Source organism: Tenrec ecaudatus, chromosome 2 (assembly GCF_050624435.1).
Source record: "Tenrec ecaudatus isolate mTenEca1 chromosome 2, mTenEca1.hap1, whole genome shotgun sequence".
NCBI lineage: Eukaryota > Metazoa > Chordata > Mammalia > Afrosoricida > Tenrecidae > Tenrec > Tenrec ecaudatus.
In genome coordinates, this window is record NC_134531.1 from 127,493,239 (window position 1) to 127,510,756 (window position 17,518).

The 17,518-nt window shown below is 39.4% G+C and overlaps 1 protein-coding gene across 9 annotated transcripts in view; it reads left to right on the plus strand.

Annotated features, from left to right (window-relative positions):
- CSNK1G3 (casein kinase 1 gamma 3) overlaps nucleotides 1-14,148 on the plus strand; it is a 148,477-nt gene extending 134,329 nt beyond the window's left edge. For 5 of the 9 annotated variants that reach the window (XM_075541454.1, XM_075541452.1, XM_075541458.1 and 2 more), the window contains 3 exons: nucleotides 3,545-3,651; nucleotides 4,180-4,203; nucleotides 11,725-14,148. In XM_075541454.1, the coding sequence (XP_075397569.1) occupies nucleotides 3,545-3,651; nucleotides 4,180-4,203; nucleotides 11,725-11,779 (186 nt within the window). In that variant the 3' untranslated portion in view covers nucleotides 11,780-14,148. The remainder of the gene's footprint in view (nucleotides 1-3,544; nucleotides 3,652-4,179; nucleotides 4,204-11,724) is intronic. The other 4 variants (XM_075541456.1, XM_075541455.1, XM_075541459.1 and 1 more) reach the window with 1 other exon arrangement.
- Nucleotides 14,149-17,518: the final 3,370 nt, after the last annotated feature.

The following is a 17,518-nucleotide window of genomic DNA, read 5'->3' on the forward strand; positions in this document are numbered from 1 at the left end:
CTTTTAGGATTTGGCTCATGAAAATAATTTTTGTATGTATATTTGATTTATTTATTTAGGTTTCCACAATATAGTATTACAGATGATTAATATTTTATCATTTTGTTTTGTTGCATTACCTGGTGTTTTTTGCTTTGCAAAGTTCCTTCTAAAACAGACCATTCTTTTTTAAATTAAAAAAAATAATTTTAACACCAAATATACCATTTTAACCATTATCAAGTGTATAATCCAATGCCTTCAATCATATTCACAATCATGGAAATGGTTTCAGTGCAATGATGCACTCTCACGTTGTCGGTATTTAGTAGAATAGCCGCAGTACCACCATCTCTTGCCTCTCTGACTGTATTGATTCTATTCTAACCCTGAGATATTGGTCTTACTCAAAGGGTTAGGGAATCTGAAAATCCCAAAAGAAATTAGCTGAAGGAGGATGTTGCTTCTTTCTAGGGCTTGGTTTTTATTAAATCGGGAAAAGTTGGATTAGAAGCATCTCACTGAAATAGAGTTAATATAAGTCAAGTTCAGAAAATCTTCCTTTCTGAACTGAAGTCAGCTTATATAATTACAATGGGTACATAGTGCTCTCGAAGAATATCTGGTTTAGCATTTCTGAGTTTTTAATTTTGTAATCATACTGCTTAAAGTTAGAGGAGATATCATAGAAGAGCTGCTTAAAACTTAAGGTAGGCTCCAGCTATCCTCATACGATTGAACAGAAAGGAAAAGAGGACACCTGCTGAATATTGCAGGATGAGTAATAGAAATTACGTCATGGATTATGTAGTGGTTCACTATGTACAAGGCATTCTGCTGGTTAAAAACAGTGGAGAATAAAAAGTACCAAGAATTTTGCTTTGCAGCTTCTTTCCAATTCAGCGTAGAAGTTGTGACATTTTGAAGGTGACCCAAACTATGTTCAGTGTAATTGTGATATCCACAGAGGGGGGATATGTACAAGAGCTCAGTAGCATACCTGAAAGAGAAATGTTTCGGTCTCAGAAACAGAAAGATGAGCTGACATGTGAGAGTATTTTTCTCTGCTGCCTCCTTAGGTCACTTCTAAAGATCACCACAGAAATCTTCGGTGTTTTCGGCAATATGTACAAATGCAAAGTTGATTTCTAAGTATGGGGCCCACATAGGCTGTAGGGAAATGCATAGGGAAAACAATTCCAAATTAACTTCGATATACTGGCTGATTTCAAATTACTCTTTTTAAGGCAGAAGAGAGGGCCTTATTTTCTACAATAGAATATGAGGCCAGCCAAGGGAGGGCTATTTGTCATGTTTACTGAAGTATCCTGAGTGGTCGGGACAGTGTTCATTGCAGATCCTCAGTAAGGAATTTTTGAGTTAATTTTATAAATATGAGTCTTGATATTTTAAATTTATTGGTTTATAATTTTTTTAATGAACTACCAACTATAGTGTAATGATCATTTTAACCCATAATAAAGAGATTAGGGCATGAGGAAAGGAACCGTCATTGATGGTTCTTAGAATTTAAACCTGGGGATCTGGTAGATGGTATGTTTTTGATCGAAATAGGAATCATAAGAAAATAAATGCATTGAAGCGGGAAGATGATCAATTTGATTTGGGGAATGCTGAGTTTGAAGTGTCAAAGGGAACTCTCTAGCTAACTAAAGATGTGGCTGAGTGTCTAGGTCCAGGGAGTCTTTTACACAGTGGTGATGGTGAAAACCAGGGTGATACATGCAACTGCCGATAGGAATGATGACCATCAATTGTTACACGCAGACATCCCAGCCTACCGCATTTAATTGTCATAGCAACTTGATGACGTAGGTTCACTGTCCCATTTCCTGTTGAGAATACTGAAGTTTAACAAGATAATGCATCTTTCCCTAGCTCCCATAGCTGGGAAACAAGTGGTAGAGAGAGATTTTGAATGTAGTCCTGTTGCAACCGAATGTAATCAATCAGCTGGTGTCAGATGATGATATAGAAATATACAAGAAAATGAGAATTTTGAAAAGGCTACTTTATATGTGTTGTAGGAATCATTGATAACTTTTAGGAGAGCTCTAAACCGATTTCTGGTGCACAGGCAAAGGGCCAATTGCAAGCAGTTAAGGAATAAAATCAATGGAAATTAAAAAGAAAAATAACTATTGCGTTAACGCTATTTTCTCCTAAGAAGTTTTGTGATCCAGGGAGAGGAGCAAATAATACAGTCAGGCAAACTTGCAGGGCCAAGGGAGGTGGGCGCTGGGGGGAACCATGGCATTTTGGTCGTGTTTTGGTCTTGCGTGATTTTGGATATCATTTGCACAAGCATGTGTTTATTTGAACACATGCTTTTTGAGTATGTATTTTGTGCCAGATATATTAAAGAGCTGTAGTGGAGTACCAGGTAGACAAGGTTGCTGCTGTTGCGAAGCTTAGATTTTAATGGGAGGTAGTTCTGGATATTGAGAAAAACAGTAAAGAAAGAAACATCAACACTGATATATACTCTCTAAAGCAGTGGTTCTCAACCTGTGGGTCACGACCCCATTGGGGGTTGAACGACCTTTTCACAAGGGTTGCCCAATTCATAACAGTAGCAAAATTACAGTTATAAAGTAGCAACGCAAATAATGTTATGGTTGGGGGGGGGTCAGCACAAATAAACTATTAAAGGGTCATGGCATTAGGAAGGATGAGAACCACTGCTCTAAGGAATTTGGAGAATGTATTTTGGAGGAGTCCAAGTAGCAGCAGAAAGACTAGTAAGAATTGATCTTAAAAACCAGAAGGAAGAAGACGGATGGCAGAGATGTCAAAAAAGAAATGTCTGACAAAATCCCAAATTGGGTGGCGTGGTCTTTAGTAAAGCGCAGTACTTATTACTGCAAGGGGCCTTCAGAAAATTCCATTTTTCCACAAACTTTGTAAATACCCCTTGTACATTCAGTGGTAGACAGCTACATATGAATTGCTGTGTGTTCCTCATATTAACTTTCTAATTTAAATAATTTAGACTTACTTATGTTGACCCTTGTGTAAACTATTACTTAGTGCATTTACTGTCATGTACCATATATTTCCATTTGGCAACATCTGACTGCTAATATACCTGCAGTTCCAACTGTCGTAAAGCCTGTTCTATTAAAAATTCATGGTATATACATTGATTCTTATGAACAAATAGGGAATACTTTGTAATGTACATCAAGACTACTACTATTACAATTTATTATGTTAACGAGGTACGTTAGAGTATCTGAAGAGTTTCTTTAATTTTTTAAGTGTGTACTCTGTATAGAAGGGTACACTATGTAGCACACGCTAAGAAAAGCTAACATAGTAGGTGTGAACAGTACCTAACTTTTCCAACTTATTTACAAACTTGCCTTTAAAAGATACAGATGAATGGAACTCATCTGTAATCTGGAGTCTACTTGTATATCATGTTTGTACACGGTTCAAATTATATAGCATCCTATTTCACAGAATATATTAGGGATTTGAAGTGACACATGAATGTACATACACACACACACATATATACATATATCCATATTTTTTCCAGGTTGTAAGCTCTACAAATGGGGAATTAAACACAGATGACCCTACTGCAGGGCGCTCAAATGCCCCCATCACGGCTCCTACAGAAGTAGAAATGATGGACGAAACCAAGTACGTACTCATTTTGCTCATTTAAATAATAATTTTATAAAGCTCTGCATGCGTAAAGTTTAACAGTCATGTACAATTACTTTCAGAATTTTTTTTTCAAGAGTCAGTGCATGCAAAACAGTGTTTAGTCACTTAGGTTTAATCATTAGACTTATGCTAGTGCTACTTCAATGAATAAATCCGTAATAAAGACAGGTTTTTAAAGGACCTTATACACTTGTTTTTATTTAGAATGAACAGCATATTTTATTTTGAACTTTTGATTTTTAGGAGTGTTTATGCATGAAAGTTATTGCTGTATGGTATATGTTCATTTTTCTGTAAGCTTAAAAATAAACAATTATTTCATAGTATCCTGCATGCCTTATTAGTTTTTAATCAATTTTTTTTCTGAATGTAAATTATGATAAGCATGCTTGGAAAAGTTAAGCATGAAAAACAATGTGATCATTTCAATATGTTGGCCGTTTTCTGATGATCTCTCTCTCTTTTTTTTCCTTGTATTTTTCTTTTTGTGTGTGTGTGTAGCTGCCAGAAAGTGTTGAACATGTGGTGAGTTCTAAGTGCAGGCAGGCAGAAATAGCTCCGTCCTCTGTAATTTCAGAGATTTAGAACCATTCGTATTTTAAAAAACAAACCTCTCAACACAGTCATGGTAATTGGTTTTTTCAAAAGCATTTAATGTCATTCAGATAAGCTCTGAACAACACAGAACCATTGCTTGAGGAGCTCTTTTGCCTGCTGCAGCTTTGTTTGCTTCAAGTGACAGATTTGGGAGCACTTTTTCCTTGAATAGCTGCTACATCAACCTTGCTTGTGCTTGTGCATTGATTGTGTAACACAGAGGCTTTGTTTGCTATATTTAATAGAAAGGTAGGTTTTGGACTTGTTTTCTTTTTCTCTTTCTGAATACTCATGCTAGCTTGCCTCTCCCCTCTTTCCCCTCCCCCCTTTACTAACTGATTATCTTTGCTATTAAGTATACCTGGTTTATAGTGATACATATGATGATAAACTATGAAGTAATACTAATTTTAAAATCCTCATCTAAATAGTTAATCCTAATTTCAGGTATTACTAAAGTTTAATAGTCCTATTAGTAGAAATAGCAGTGAACCCAAATTATTAGTTAACACCTAATTTTGGTTGTAAAACTGTTTGAAAAGCTTCTATTTGTTCAGGACAATTTAGAGTCAGTCTTTCAAAAGTTGTTCAGATTAGAGTAAAGGTTTGAAATTGTTTACTCATGGCCACAGGTGAACCTTATATACTCTCTACAGTAATGCTCTTTACCCAGATACCACCTGAAGAACCTTGTGCAATAATTTCTTATTAACAAGCGATGATCAGTTTTGACAGTGGAATTTGACAGTGCCCCTCCTTTTCATGTCAGGTAAAACTAGCTGTAGAGAGTACGTTGTAAAGAATAAACCATAAAAATGGCTTATTATTGGTAAATTCTAGGTAATGTACTAAGCTCAGTTATATAAGTAGTGAATTTGGAAGTTATTAGTATAAAAATGATTGTAAAGCAGTAGAGATGGATGGAGATGGCCTAGATCGTGAGTATCATGAGTGAGGTGAAAGGGCCTAAGATTGAAACATGAAGATCTGCTGCACCGAGGAGAGTGGAGAAGTCAGCACAAAATATTAAGTGAATTCAGTCAGTCAGCAAATATCTATTGTGCTTTTACCAGAGAGAGAGAGAGAGAGAGAGAATGAGAGAGCACGAGAGCGAAGCTGCTGAGGCTGCACAGCCAACCACCACCAAGCACTTCATGGGATTTGGAGTCTTAGTTTGGAGGTTTTAGGTCATGGTTTCATGAGCGTCCCAGGTAATTGGCCTAGTCTCAGTTTCAGGGCTTCTGTTGGACCTTCTAGTTCCTAATACCCAGGGTTGTAAAGGCTCACAAGTGACCTCGCAAGATCTGCCAATTGACCCCTATTCGTCTGGAACAGCAGGCAGTAGGGGAAGAGGGAAAGTCAGAAATAAGAACAAAAAATTCAAATATTTGCCTAATTGCTTCCAGGAACAAATATATCCTTTGCCACAAGATCAGAATAACTGGCACAAAAATAAAAGAAAACAAAACAATAAAACTCACTGCCGTTGAGCCAGTTCTGTCTTGTAAGGCAGTCAAACTCCTCTGGCACATCGAGTAGAGGCCCCCATCCTTCTCCTGCGGAAGAGCTCTGTGCCTAACTCCGGTTCCACCGAGCTCCCAGCGACTATTTCTGAACATTAGATCCACGATTCAGTAGAAGAATCTTAATCAAGAGGAAGAAAAATATGAACAAAGTTGCAAATTTTTGTGGAGAACAAACTTTCTGGAGCCGCTGAGGAGAAATGAACCCCAGAAACAGTTGCTCTGATATAATAATCTTTAAACTTTGAACCTTAAAGTTAAAATATCCTGTGAGGTCTTAATTAAACCCAACAGCTTGACTTATTTAGGTAATAATGTTTAGTTAGAACATTTCAACAAAGGATATTTCAATATAATTTAACTTTTTGTTGATTCTTTTCAGTTTATTTAGATGCTTTAACCTTACCTTTTGTTTCTATAGTCAATATAGGTAAATTAAATGTCTGAACGTTTCTCGTTTGGCAAATTACTATTAAAATACTTTATTTTTCAGATCTGCTAGTTCTTAGTCATGAAGGATTTGATGTGCTGATGTAGCCTTTTGCTGTGTGTAGTAGTATTGCAGTTACCTGACAAAAATTTTTTTTAAAGCTTGAGAGATCATCAAAGTGAATTTTGAGATCTATGCACAAGACCCCAAATCATCCTTTTGCCCCAGACTTGATTCTGATTCCTATCAACCTTGACAGGCAGGCGGGACTGCTCCGTAGGTTTCTGAGGCCTTGCGGAAGCCCACACCCCAACCTTTCTCCTGTGGAGTGGATGGTGGTTCATCCCCTGACTTTTCAGTAGCAGCTGAGCACTTACCTACTGGATTTCCGGGACTCCTTCCTGTGCCCAATAATGGCACGCAGCATTTAAATGTTTATGAGCGTGTTGTGTCTTACGGCTTATGGTCATGTCTGACCATCTGTTTCAGCTATGTCCCTTTCAACACTTACTCGCCAGGCTGGTATGTGTTCGGAGCTCTGGTGATTCTGAAGGAAATCCAAGGCCCTTATATTTCATCAGGGAAAATAGCAAGCATATTAATGACTTCCATAGTAGTTCCCAACATTGGCTTCACATTTTTATTATCCAGAGAGTTTTTAAAACACACGAATGCTAATTAGATGCTCTGTGGAACCCTGGTTACCACTATTTCTAAACGCTTCCCCTTAGGAGCAGCCAGGATTGAGACTCAAAGGCATGTAGAAAGTATTATAGGAGAAGGCTAACATGGTTTAGACTGGGCTTCAGAAAATGCAGTCTGTGCTTACAGCTGACAGTAGTGTAGCGAAGTCTTCATGAATAAGGGTGCCTTTCACTAATTGTCAAGTGAGATTTGCAGGGACATAGGGGAGCTGGGCAGAGACAAAAGGGTGAGTAATCTTGTGGAGCAAGGAAGGGATGGGCGTGCTTGAGGAGCACTCAGGTGGGCATCAAGGGCAAGGATTGCATTAACAGGGTCTGAGATAGGCTAAGTGCCTAATCTTAAAAGGGCTCTGCAACCAGGTAAGGAATTCTGAAGCAAACTGGTTTTCAGTCAAGGAATTCTATATTTCTGAGTTTAGAAAAATTAATTTGGCCCCAGTTTATGAGGATTCTGTCACCCCTGGGACCCGTCCAATTATAGACAGTAGTTCAAAATATAAATGAAGCTTTCTTATGAGACTAGATAGTTTACCTTTTTGGTCAGTAGTCTCTAGTAATTAGAATAGTGTTTAAAAAATTTTAAGACAGTTGTAATTGATTAATTTAGGTCCTAAATTGGTACTTTGATGGTCTCTAGTGCAGTAACCTTGAGTCAACATGTCTTCTCAAGAGGTTAGCGAGGAAGAGAAAGGGATTAGAGCGCAGTTCAAAGCGATAACGACTGTGGAACTGTTTTTTGGGGAGACGGTGAGTTGATTTTTACCCACAAGAAGGAACACATGCAAAGCCAGAGGCATGACTGCCGTAGTGTGTTTTAGGAGTGGAGACTAGATTTTGGCTTTTTGTCCATCATATAAGCTACATAAAAAGGGTGCTTGATAAGATGGAGACAGCAAGGAGTGTACGAATATGTTAGAATCAAATTATGAAACATTGTAAGGATTTACCAGTGGAGAACCATTGGTTAGATTTCAGAGAAGAGCTTGGGCATGTTTTAGATCAATGAATGGGCTGGTTCGGGTGGTAGGAGAGAGAGAGAGAGAGAGAGAGAGAGAGAGAGAGAGAGAGAGAGAGAGAGAGAGAGAGAGAGAGAGAGAGAGCGAGAGCGCGCGCGAAGAGGGGAGAGGGGAGAGGGGAGAGGAGAGAGACATGTAGGTAGTCAGTTAAACCAGTGGACAACTCAACAATGGTGGAGACATTGAGAAGGTCTGAACAAGGTACATGTGTCACACATAGGTTATTGTCAGAGATGATCATGACTGTTAGCCTAGCAGATGCCAGTCATCCCCCCAAATTAATATCAGTGTGCTCATAACTTTAAGTGTGAGTAGTCCTGGTTGTATTGTGGTTACTTATAGGGCTGCTAAACGCAAGACCAGCAGTTCAAAACTACCAGGTGCTTAGAGGGAGAAAAATGATGAGGTTTTCTCCTCCTGTAAAGAGAAACCCTTAGGGGAAGTTCCACCCTGCCCTAGAGGGTCTCTGTGAGTATGGATCAACTCGATGGCAGTGAGATTAGTTAATCAATGCACTTATTTGGGGGTGGGGTAAGTAAGTATACTTGTGAAAGTCATTTTGAAGGCAGCTGGCTGGATGTATTCCTGGCACATAAAGCGATGCTGCCCTCTAGTGGTAAGCAGTTTAATAATATACCCACTTCACTTTTGCTAACACATTTCAAGGGTTTAGTTGGGCAAATTGCGGGTGGGGTGGTCGTGGTGGTGAACGTCTTCCTTAGATTAAATTTGAATTTTTAAAATTCTACCCTAAAAATAAATTTGAAAATCTAATTCAGAAGAAAATGCTTGCGATGGTTTTCTCTAGTGACTAGCACTTAGACCACTAAGAGTGGGTTCTCACGCTAAGTGGGAAGAACTCAACTCTCAGAACTCCATAGATGTTCACAGTAATAAAATGTTAATAGAGGCCTAGAAAAGCCTGCATTTGCTCATTGGAGCATATATTATGTTCCATTCCCCATTTCAGACACTTTGTATAACCATTAAGTCTCCCTTTAAGAATTTTTTAATAGTGTGTCCATTAGAATCTGAAAAGACAAAATCCTCGCATTTAGAAAGTATGTATGTTACTCATTTACTGTCACTGAGGTGATTCGCAACTCCTAGTGCCCTTATAGGACAGGGTGGGACTGCCGCTTCGGGTTCCTGAGACTGCAAATCTCTATGGAGATAGGCAGCGCATCTTTTGCCTGTGGGGGACTGGTGAGTTCTGTTGGTTATCAGCTTAGTATGTAGCCCACTTATGCCTTATGAACATTTTCCAAATCTGTAATTAAGTCTTCAGTTGAAAGGGTTTGAAATATCATTTTGGATCTCTCAGTGTGGAACTTGAATGATTCTCATCTTGGGTTTCATTTTGCCTTTCCATTTTAGAACATTTATAGAAATGAGACTTAAATAAGAACGTTTCAGCGGCTGAGAGCAAAAAAATAGGTCCCATTGAGTTTTCCAAACCCAAGGGGGGTGGGGGGGGGGGACTCACTGCATATGGATGGGGTCTTTCAGATTCATAGTTGAAGCATTCCTTTAGGCTCCTGATGAAGTAGTTCAGTTCTTTCTGGTGGCCACCTCAATGAGAGTAACACAAAGATTGGTACTTGTACATATTTCTAGTTGAATCTCTATCAGTTGGTATGGAAACATATTGATTATTCTCATTTTATGGCCTAGCCACTAAATGCTCTTTGAGAGTATCTAAAACAGTGGTTCTCAACCTTCCTCATGCCACGGCCTTTTAATACAGTTCCTCATGTTGTGGTGACCCCCAACCATAAAATTACTTTTGTTGCTACTTTATAGCTGTAATTTTGCTACTGTTATGAATTGGTCATTGGACCTCCAAAGGGGTTGTGACCACGGCTTGAGAACCGCTGCTCTGAAAGGAATGCAATCACGTTTTGGTTGGGAGTGCTCCATCAGAATAACCAAACAAAACTGGCTGAGTAAACTCTTCGCCTTTTAAACCCTATAGTAAAGAGAACTGCCCATGTGGTTTCCAAAGCTGTAAATCTTTATAGAAGTGAACGGCTTCATCTTTTCCCCACAGAGTAGCTGGTGGTCCAAGCTGCCGGCTTGTTGGTTTGTAGCCCGATGCTTAACCACTGCGCCTTTGGGCTCTTTGGAGCCCTGTAGTGGTTTTCTAATCAAGGCACGAGTCAAAAAGAATCTGGCATTATTTGGGGCAAAAGATAAAATGGTTGGAGAAATTTTGCAGTTTAACCGGATGGGGTGGATATCTGTTACTTGGTTCACAGAAAGGTATAAAACATGTGGCAGATATTTCATCTTCTATAACCTTTTACCTGACACAACACTTGAAGCTATTCGGTTTCTATTTTGCATGTCTTGGAAATGTTGAGTTCATATCCTTTGATGCTTATGAGTAAGTTACAGGAACAGCCTCGTAGGCCAAATTATACAGAGGCTTTTTATCGGCATCATTTTTTGAGAGTGCAATCACTGTATGTGTAAAGATCCCTTCCTTGGGTCGCTATGAGTCTGAATCGACTCCATGGCAGTGAGGTTTTTAAGTGATCACAAAATATGATTTATATATACACACGTGGAATTGTAATGGATAGCCAACCATGCTTTTATTAAACTCAAAGCCAGCCTCCCAAGAATTAGGATGACCATTTGAACATTCACTGTTTAAAAAAAATTTTTTTAAAAGAGCTTCCGCCTAAGTTGTAGGTCATATGGAATGCTCTGATAAATTGACTTTCCTACTTTATTTTGAGTGTGGAACGGGAGCAAAGCTACGCCTCTTATGAAACAATGCCAGGCTTTTAGGAGCTAGACATACATACATACATACATATATACATACATACATAGCTATATGTATTTGAGGGGCGGGTGAGTGAGCTGATGGGTGGGTCTGAAGTAACTTGTGGAGCATCTGCCAGCTTCAGCATTCTTGTACAGCAGCCACGACGCAGACATGTGATGGCTGGGAGAATTTTCTGAGAGAGACTACGTAGTTCTTTTCGACTCGCGTATCTAACTTTATTCACCTCAAAGTAAAAATTAGGACCATTTTCCCATGTAATTATACTGAATCGTCTAGTCTTTAAGTTACTGTTCTAAGTGTTATTTCCCATGGTTATCTTAAATAAAATAAAGTAATAGGCTTGAATAAATCCCCATTAAAAAGTTTTTAAGGGCCCCATAAAGTGTTTTTTCAGGGACCATTTGTATTATACTAAACACATTTTCTCTTCAAGTGTGTGATTATGGTTGGAACATGCTTGTGGAAGATTGCATTTTGAGTTTCCCGTTTTACTTTTGGAAGCTAAACGAATTCTTGTTGAAAACTAAACCCTCATTGCATTTGTAACAATGGCTTTGACAAGCGTAGTTAAGTAGAGGGGGGAAGGGAGAGAATCCCTAAGATGAAGTCTATCAACGGCTCCTCGGCTTATTGCGCCCTACATCACACGTGGTAGGTAGGCCTGGGAGGGTTCAGGACTCTCTAGCTCCTCAAGTAGTTGTGATACAAAGGTCTTTTAGGTTAGTGATGCCTTTTTTCATGCTGCCCAGAATTTCTTGCTATTCCTAAAAGGCACTTGATGAGACATAGGAATAACTCTGCCATAGTTTCACTAATATATATGCTTAGTAGGCATCTTAATAAACAATGTGCTTAATGGTTATCTTGCACTACTAGCCCGTTGCTATTTATGACAAGCTGGAGGAATGTGATAGATCCACCTCACTCAGTGGCCGGTCAGTCCTTCCGTAATAAAAGGAGCATTTCTCTCCCTCCCTAGGTGCTGCTGCTTTTTCAAACGGAGGAAAAGGAAAACTATTCAGCGCCACAAATGACTCTGGATACAGAACGATCATGGGGAGTTACTTACGTGTCCATCTGCTGTCTTGTGATTAAAATCATCTCTAGTGACCACCTCTATTTTCCAGGACTCGCTCTTAGAAACCTCATACCTTCATTTTGTGATTGTCTTACATTCTTTTTTTTCTAATTTAACTTTTATGGAAGCTTTAAAGTTTTGTTAAAAACATGAATGCTTTGTCCTTCAATGAAGAGAATGGACCGATGCGGTGGTATTGATGAATTCCAAGTCTCTAGAACATTTTTCAAAAGCTCTTCTGTTGTAGAAAGCAGTACACTATCTTAAATGTCAACCAGTTTTATACCTAATTTGGTTTATAAAAAATAAGTTCTATAAGAACATAAACTGGATTTTCTCCCCAGTGGGATAAAGCAACGGAGAAAACAGAGTTGCCCAAATGTGTAAAAGAAGCTGTTCCTTGAGAAGCTCATATTTTGTGTGACATCTGCATTGATTTCAGTATTCCTGATGGTCCTGCTATTCATGAGTCATATTGACATTCTCTGTGTGAGATCATGGTACAGTCACTGCCCAGAGGTACTGAGGACAAAGCCGTGTGGGTTCTGCAGATGGTAGTGGTAAAATGAATCACAAGGCATGCAGTAGATATGCAGTCTGCTGTGGATGCGCGCTCTGTGAAGCGTAGTGTTGCAGACGTGGCAAACACACCTAGTTTAAAAATGCAGAATATTTGTATGCTGTGACCTTATGCTTTCGAATAAGGAGTGTAAAGACAGCAAGAAGCAAACACACACTTGGAGAAGTGAGACATGTGGGAGAGCTTTTACAAATACACTAAGGAGAAGAAGCCGATGTGACTCATTGCATTGTAAGGAGGTGAGAGTCTCGGATGACCCTTTGGAAACTAGTTCCGAATGATTATGTTCTCCCTAAAGCAGAGAGTTCTGGATGCGCCATGCAGTGGTATTCTGTTGATTACTTACTTTGGTCTTTGATACAACAACAAAAACACCCCCCTCCCCCGCCCCCCCTCAGCAATAAAATCGGGTCACTGTTGCCCTCTGTGCACATGAGTCTCTTGTATTCAACTTTGCTGATTCTTTGGAATGTTCTTACTACTTAGCATCATTGTGATGATTTAAAACTATTTTGGAGAGGGTGGGTCAGGTGCTTTGCCTCCAGTCTTTTGAAGTGCCTGCATGTGAACAAAGTAAAGGTCCTATAAAGAATGGACACCCTTCCACTTCTCAGTATGCTTTGTTTTGAGCCACAAAAAACAGGGTGTACTTTTGTTACCTGAGACTAGGCAGGATTTTCCTGAAGGATTAAAACAAAATGACTGGCTGTGAGGATGATTATATTGTTCAAATATCATGCTCACCTTTCATTTATAAAACTGTCACTAATCCCTCCATTCAGTTTTTCTTTGGCTTTATGTGTATGCCTTCAGGCATGCTTATTTATTTTGCTGTCTCAAAATAACATTTGAAATGTGTATTGAAGTAAATAATTCCACATTTTGACTTCATTATTGCATTTACAGGAATTTAATTGTATTTTGTAATTTATTATTATTATTTTGTTTTCTTGTCTTAGCCAAAAGTTCAATGCTTTGTTTTTGATGATTAGATACCCGTATGAGTAGCACAGATCTGAACATTGTTTATCAGCGTTGTTATGAAGCCTATGGATAATCTTTCTTTTTTAACACTTGATTTTAAAGACTTAGGAAACCTGTACTGTGTACTGTGGTCCTCAGTGTCCATTCTCCCTATTTGTGTACTGTTAGGGTGTCTTCAATGACAGGAGCTACAGGCTGAGTTTTTATTTTTGTTTGCTTTGAGCAGGATAGATGGTTATTTTGGCCATTATAATGTGAACCACTTCTTTCTTTACAGTATTTGACCAAATTTCCGTGTCTTTGATGTATATAAATCCATGCAATATCTGTATTTCTTATCATAAGCCTATTTAGTTTTATTCCCAGTAGAGTTTTTTGGACTGTACAGTGTTTATATGATCTGAACTCCTTATACATAAGAAGGTGTGTATATTAATCCAATTATGGACTTAAAATATTTTAAAAAGTATAAATACCCTTATTTGCTGCAAAGACCAGTGTGTGTAGACATTTGCTTTTTAGCAATATTTCTTAAGTGCTCCATTTTAATGCCAAGGAGTAAGTCTTTGGGCCCCACAAACTGGTCAACGATAGGCAATGCAGGTCTGTTCAGGTTGAGCCAACAATGTTTCATTTATATGCTTCTTTCCCGTCAACACTAATGAAGTCGACATTGCCTGAGTGTCTGCATAACGAAGCACTTCCCTGTGTAAAAGTGTGTAACTGAAAAAGAAATAAAAAATAAAGGTAGTTTTTTTACACTTGCTTTTCCCCTTTTCCTCTAACCACGGGTAAAATAGTGCTACTCATTCATTTAAAATAGGAATGAAACCATGTACTCTCTTCACTCTGTTGGATTTGAGCAGCAGATCTTAACAAATAGGCTTTCGTTGTTTTACTGTTGCTTTGTTTCACTGAGTTAGAACCAGCAAGGATATAAGCTTGCCTTTTTTTTTAATCTCTGAACTATTTAATAACAGTTAATTAAGCTAATGGCTTCTGATAAACTTGGAAATAAACCAAATACTTTTCTATTTTTGGAAATGAAATACTATTAATAATACAGAAAGTAGCAGGGGTCCAATAATCCCAGTAACTCTTCAAAATCTAGTCCAGGGCAGTTTACACACATGCGGGGCAGTGTCTCCGTTCGACATTCTGCTAAGTACTTTGAAGTATTAAGCAAAATAGCATTAAAAGTTTTTTGTTTGTTAAAGGGAAGGCCCTGGGTATTGCAAATGGTTAATATTCTTGGATATTTACCAAACTGTTGGAAGTTTGAGTTCCCCCAGACGTGTCTTGGAAGAAATGTGTGGCTCTCTGCTTCCAGAAAAGCAGCCACTGACAATCTCATAGGGCATAGCTCTTAGTGTAACACATACAAGATGGCCATGGATCGCAGTTGACTTGATGGCGAATGTTGCTTACTTACTGAAGGATGCTACATACGGGTAAGATAAGGCAAAACAGTGCACACACTCAGCCTTGAACGCCTACAGTGGCCAAAGCAGAACCAAGATTTGCAGATGTTGAAAGCCTCTATCCGGACATAGCTGACATAAGATTGGAGTTCCAATATGATTATATATAGTTACATATGTCAGAACCCTCTGAATTGTAAGTGACAGAAACTTAGCCTGAATTAAGCAAGGAGATATAGAGAGATTCATTTAGCTGAAAATTCCAGTGCTAAAATTGACTTCAGGCATGTTGATCTTGGTGCTAAAGCAGGGTTTTCTCCATATTTCTATTTTGCTTTCATTCCCGGTGTTTTTATTCCCAGGTAGTCTTTCCATGTATGATGGTGAAGTGGCCACCCAGCAGTTTCAGACATAACTTAAACAAAGGGCTACCCCCCCAACCCCCACCCACGCTGTTCTCTAAATGGACAACAAACGCATGAAGAAGTGCTCACAATCAGTAGCACCTGGGAGATGTAAATCAAAGCAGTGATGAGATACCATCTTACCCTGACCAAGGTGGCCAAGTTAAAATAAATAAATAAAAATCAATGCTGGAGATGCTGCAGAGAGACTGGAGCCCTTAAGCACTGCTGGTAGAACTGTAAGTGTGTAAAACCACGCTGGAAAGCAATGGCGCGTGACCTCAACTGAGAATAGAAATACAGTACGACCCAGCAGTCCCTCTGCTCTAAAGAATTGAGAGTCATGACATGAACAGACATGCACACCCGTGTTTGTTGCAGCACTGTTCACAATAGCAAGAAGACAAGGTAAATGCTCATCGGTAGAAAAATGAATGAAGAAACTGGTACATACAATGGAATACCATGCGTTGCTGAAAATCAAAGGCAAGCATTTCACAGCTTGGATGGACCTGAAGAATATTACATACTGAGTGAAATTAGACAATCACAACAGGACAAATATTGTATGTATTGAACGAAAACCAAGACTTGTCATACCGACAGGAAACATACTTTGGAAATTATTCAGAGGAAGCGGGTGGGGGGTGGGGGGAGAAGAAAGATGAAGCAATGGGCGAGACTGTTGACAGTGTTCACTTGGGTGAAATGGAAGATTGGTCAACAGGAGAAAAAGCAAGGAATCTGATTAGTTCTTAGACTGTGGGATACATAGTGTGAGAGAGGAAGAGAAAGCTGGAAATGGGGGAGTAGGCTAAGAAAGTTTAAGAACCTAAACAGAAGAGACCACCTGGGCCTCACAGCAATTTAAAAATTATTCGAGAGCCATAAATAGATTTTTGCAAAGAAACAAAATGACCACTATCCCAAGATGAAGCTGATGGTTTTATTTTCATTGTCAATTTTACTTCGGAGCCGCATGTGGCTCACTGGCCCCAGTTTGCTGACCCGTGCTGGCTGGCCCCTGCTCTAGACCAAGGGTTAGCAAACTTTTTCTGAAAAAGCTTGAAAAGATGAAAAAAATCTGTAATCTACATGCAAAAAGAGGTAGACCTCTACAAATGTTTCATTGAACTAAAAAGCATGCTGATAATTGAATTAAAAACAAAACAAACTGCCATTGAGTCATTGTGGACTCAGTGGCCCCGTGGGCGGGGTAAAACTGCCCGTGTGAGTTTCCAAGACTGCCTCCTTGAGTAGGAAGCCCACTCTGCCTTGGAGCAGCTGGGGTTTTCCCCAAGGCTGGCTGAGGATCAGCCCAGTGCATAACCGCTACTACCCGTGGACTCCGGAGTTGGATGCAGTCATTAATCATACCGGTGTCTTCATAAGAGAAGGGCACCTGACGGTGCTGGTGTGTGGTGAGTGCCGTCGATTCCCCTCCGGTGCACAGCTACCGTAGGAACAACCGAGAGAAACACTGCCTGGGCCTGCGCCTGCGCCACCCTCAGTCCTTTCCATTACTCGTGGAGCCACCATGCCGATCCATCTTCCTGAGGGCCTTCCTCCTTTCACCGCCCTCTCCTGTACACACATGACGTCCTCCAGGGACTGGTTTCTCCTGGCTTTATGTCCAAGGATGTAAGATGAAGTCTTGCCACCCTTGCTTCCAAAGCACATTCTGGCTATACTTTCCAAGGCAGATGTTACTCTTCTGGCAGTCCATAGTACGTTCCTTACACTGCCCCAGCACCATAATTCAAATGCATCGATTCCTCTCCAGTATTCCTTATTCAGTGTTCAACTATCGTATGTATGTGAGGCCATTGAAAATACCTTGGCTTGAGTCATTTGCACTCAGTCCTTAAAGTAATATCCTTGCTTTTCAAACTTTAAAGAAGTCCTATGCAGCATATTTACCTAATGCAATGGGTTTTTGACCTCTTGACTGCTGCTTCCATAAGTCTTGATTGTGGATCTAAGCAAGGCAATCGTTTCACCATATATCAACCAGCATGCTCCTTAGGAGCAAAGCCGACAAGACTCAGTTTCTCATACATTGGACATGTCAGAAGAGACCAGTCCTTGACGAAGGACATCAGATTTGGTAAGGGACAACGGTAGCAAAAGAGACTCCTGAAAAGATGTAATGACACAGTGGCGGCAACAATGGCATCAAACGCAAGGGACAAATGTGAGGATGACCCGGGACCGCACTAAAATCAATGTGCTTATGACTTTGTTTTAATTTGTTAGTATGAAAGTGTATAAATCAACTTGACATTACTTGTGATTTAAGCAATATT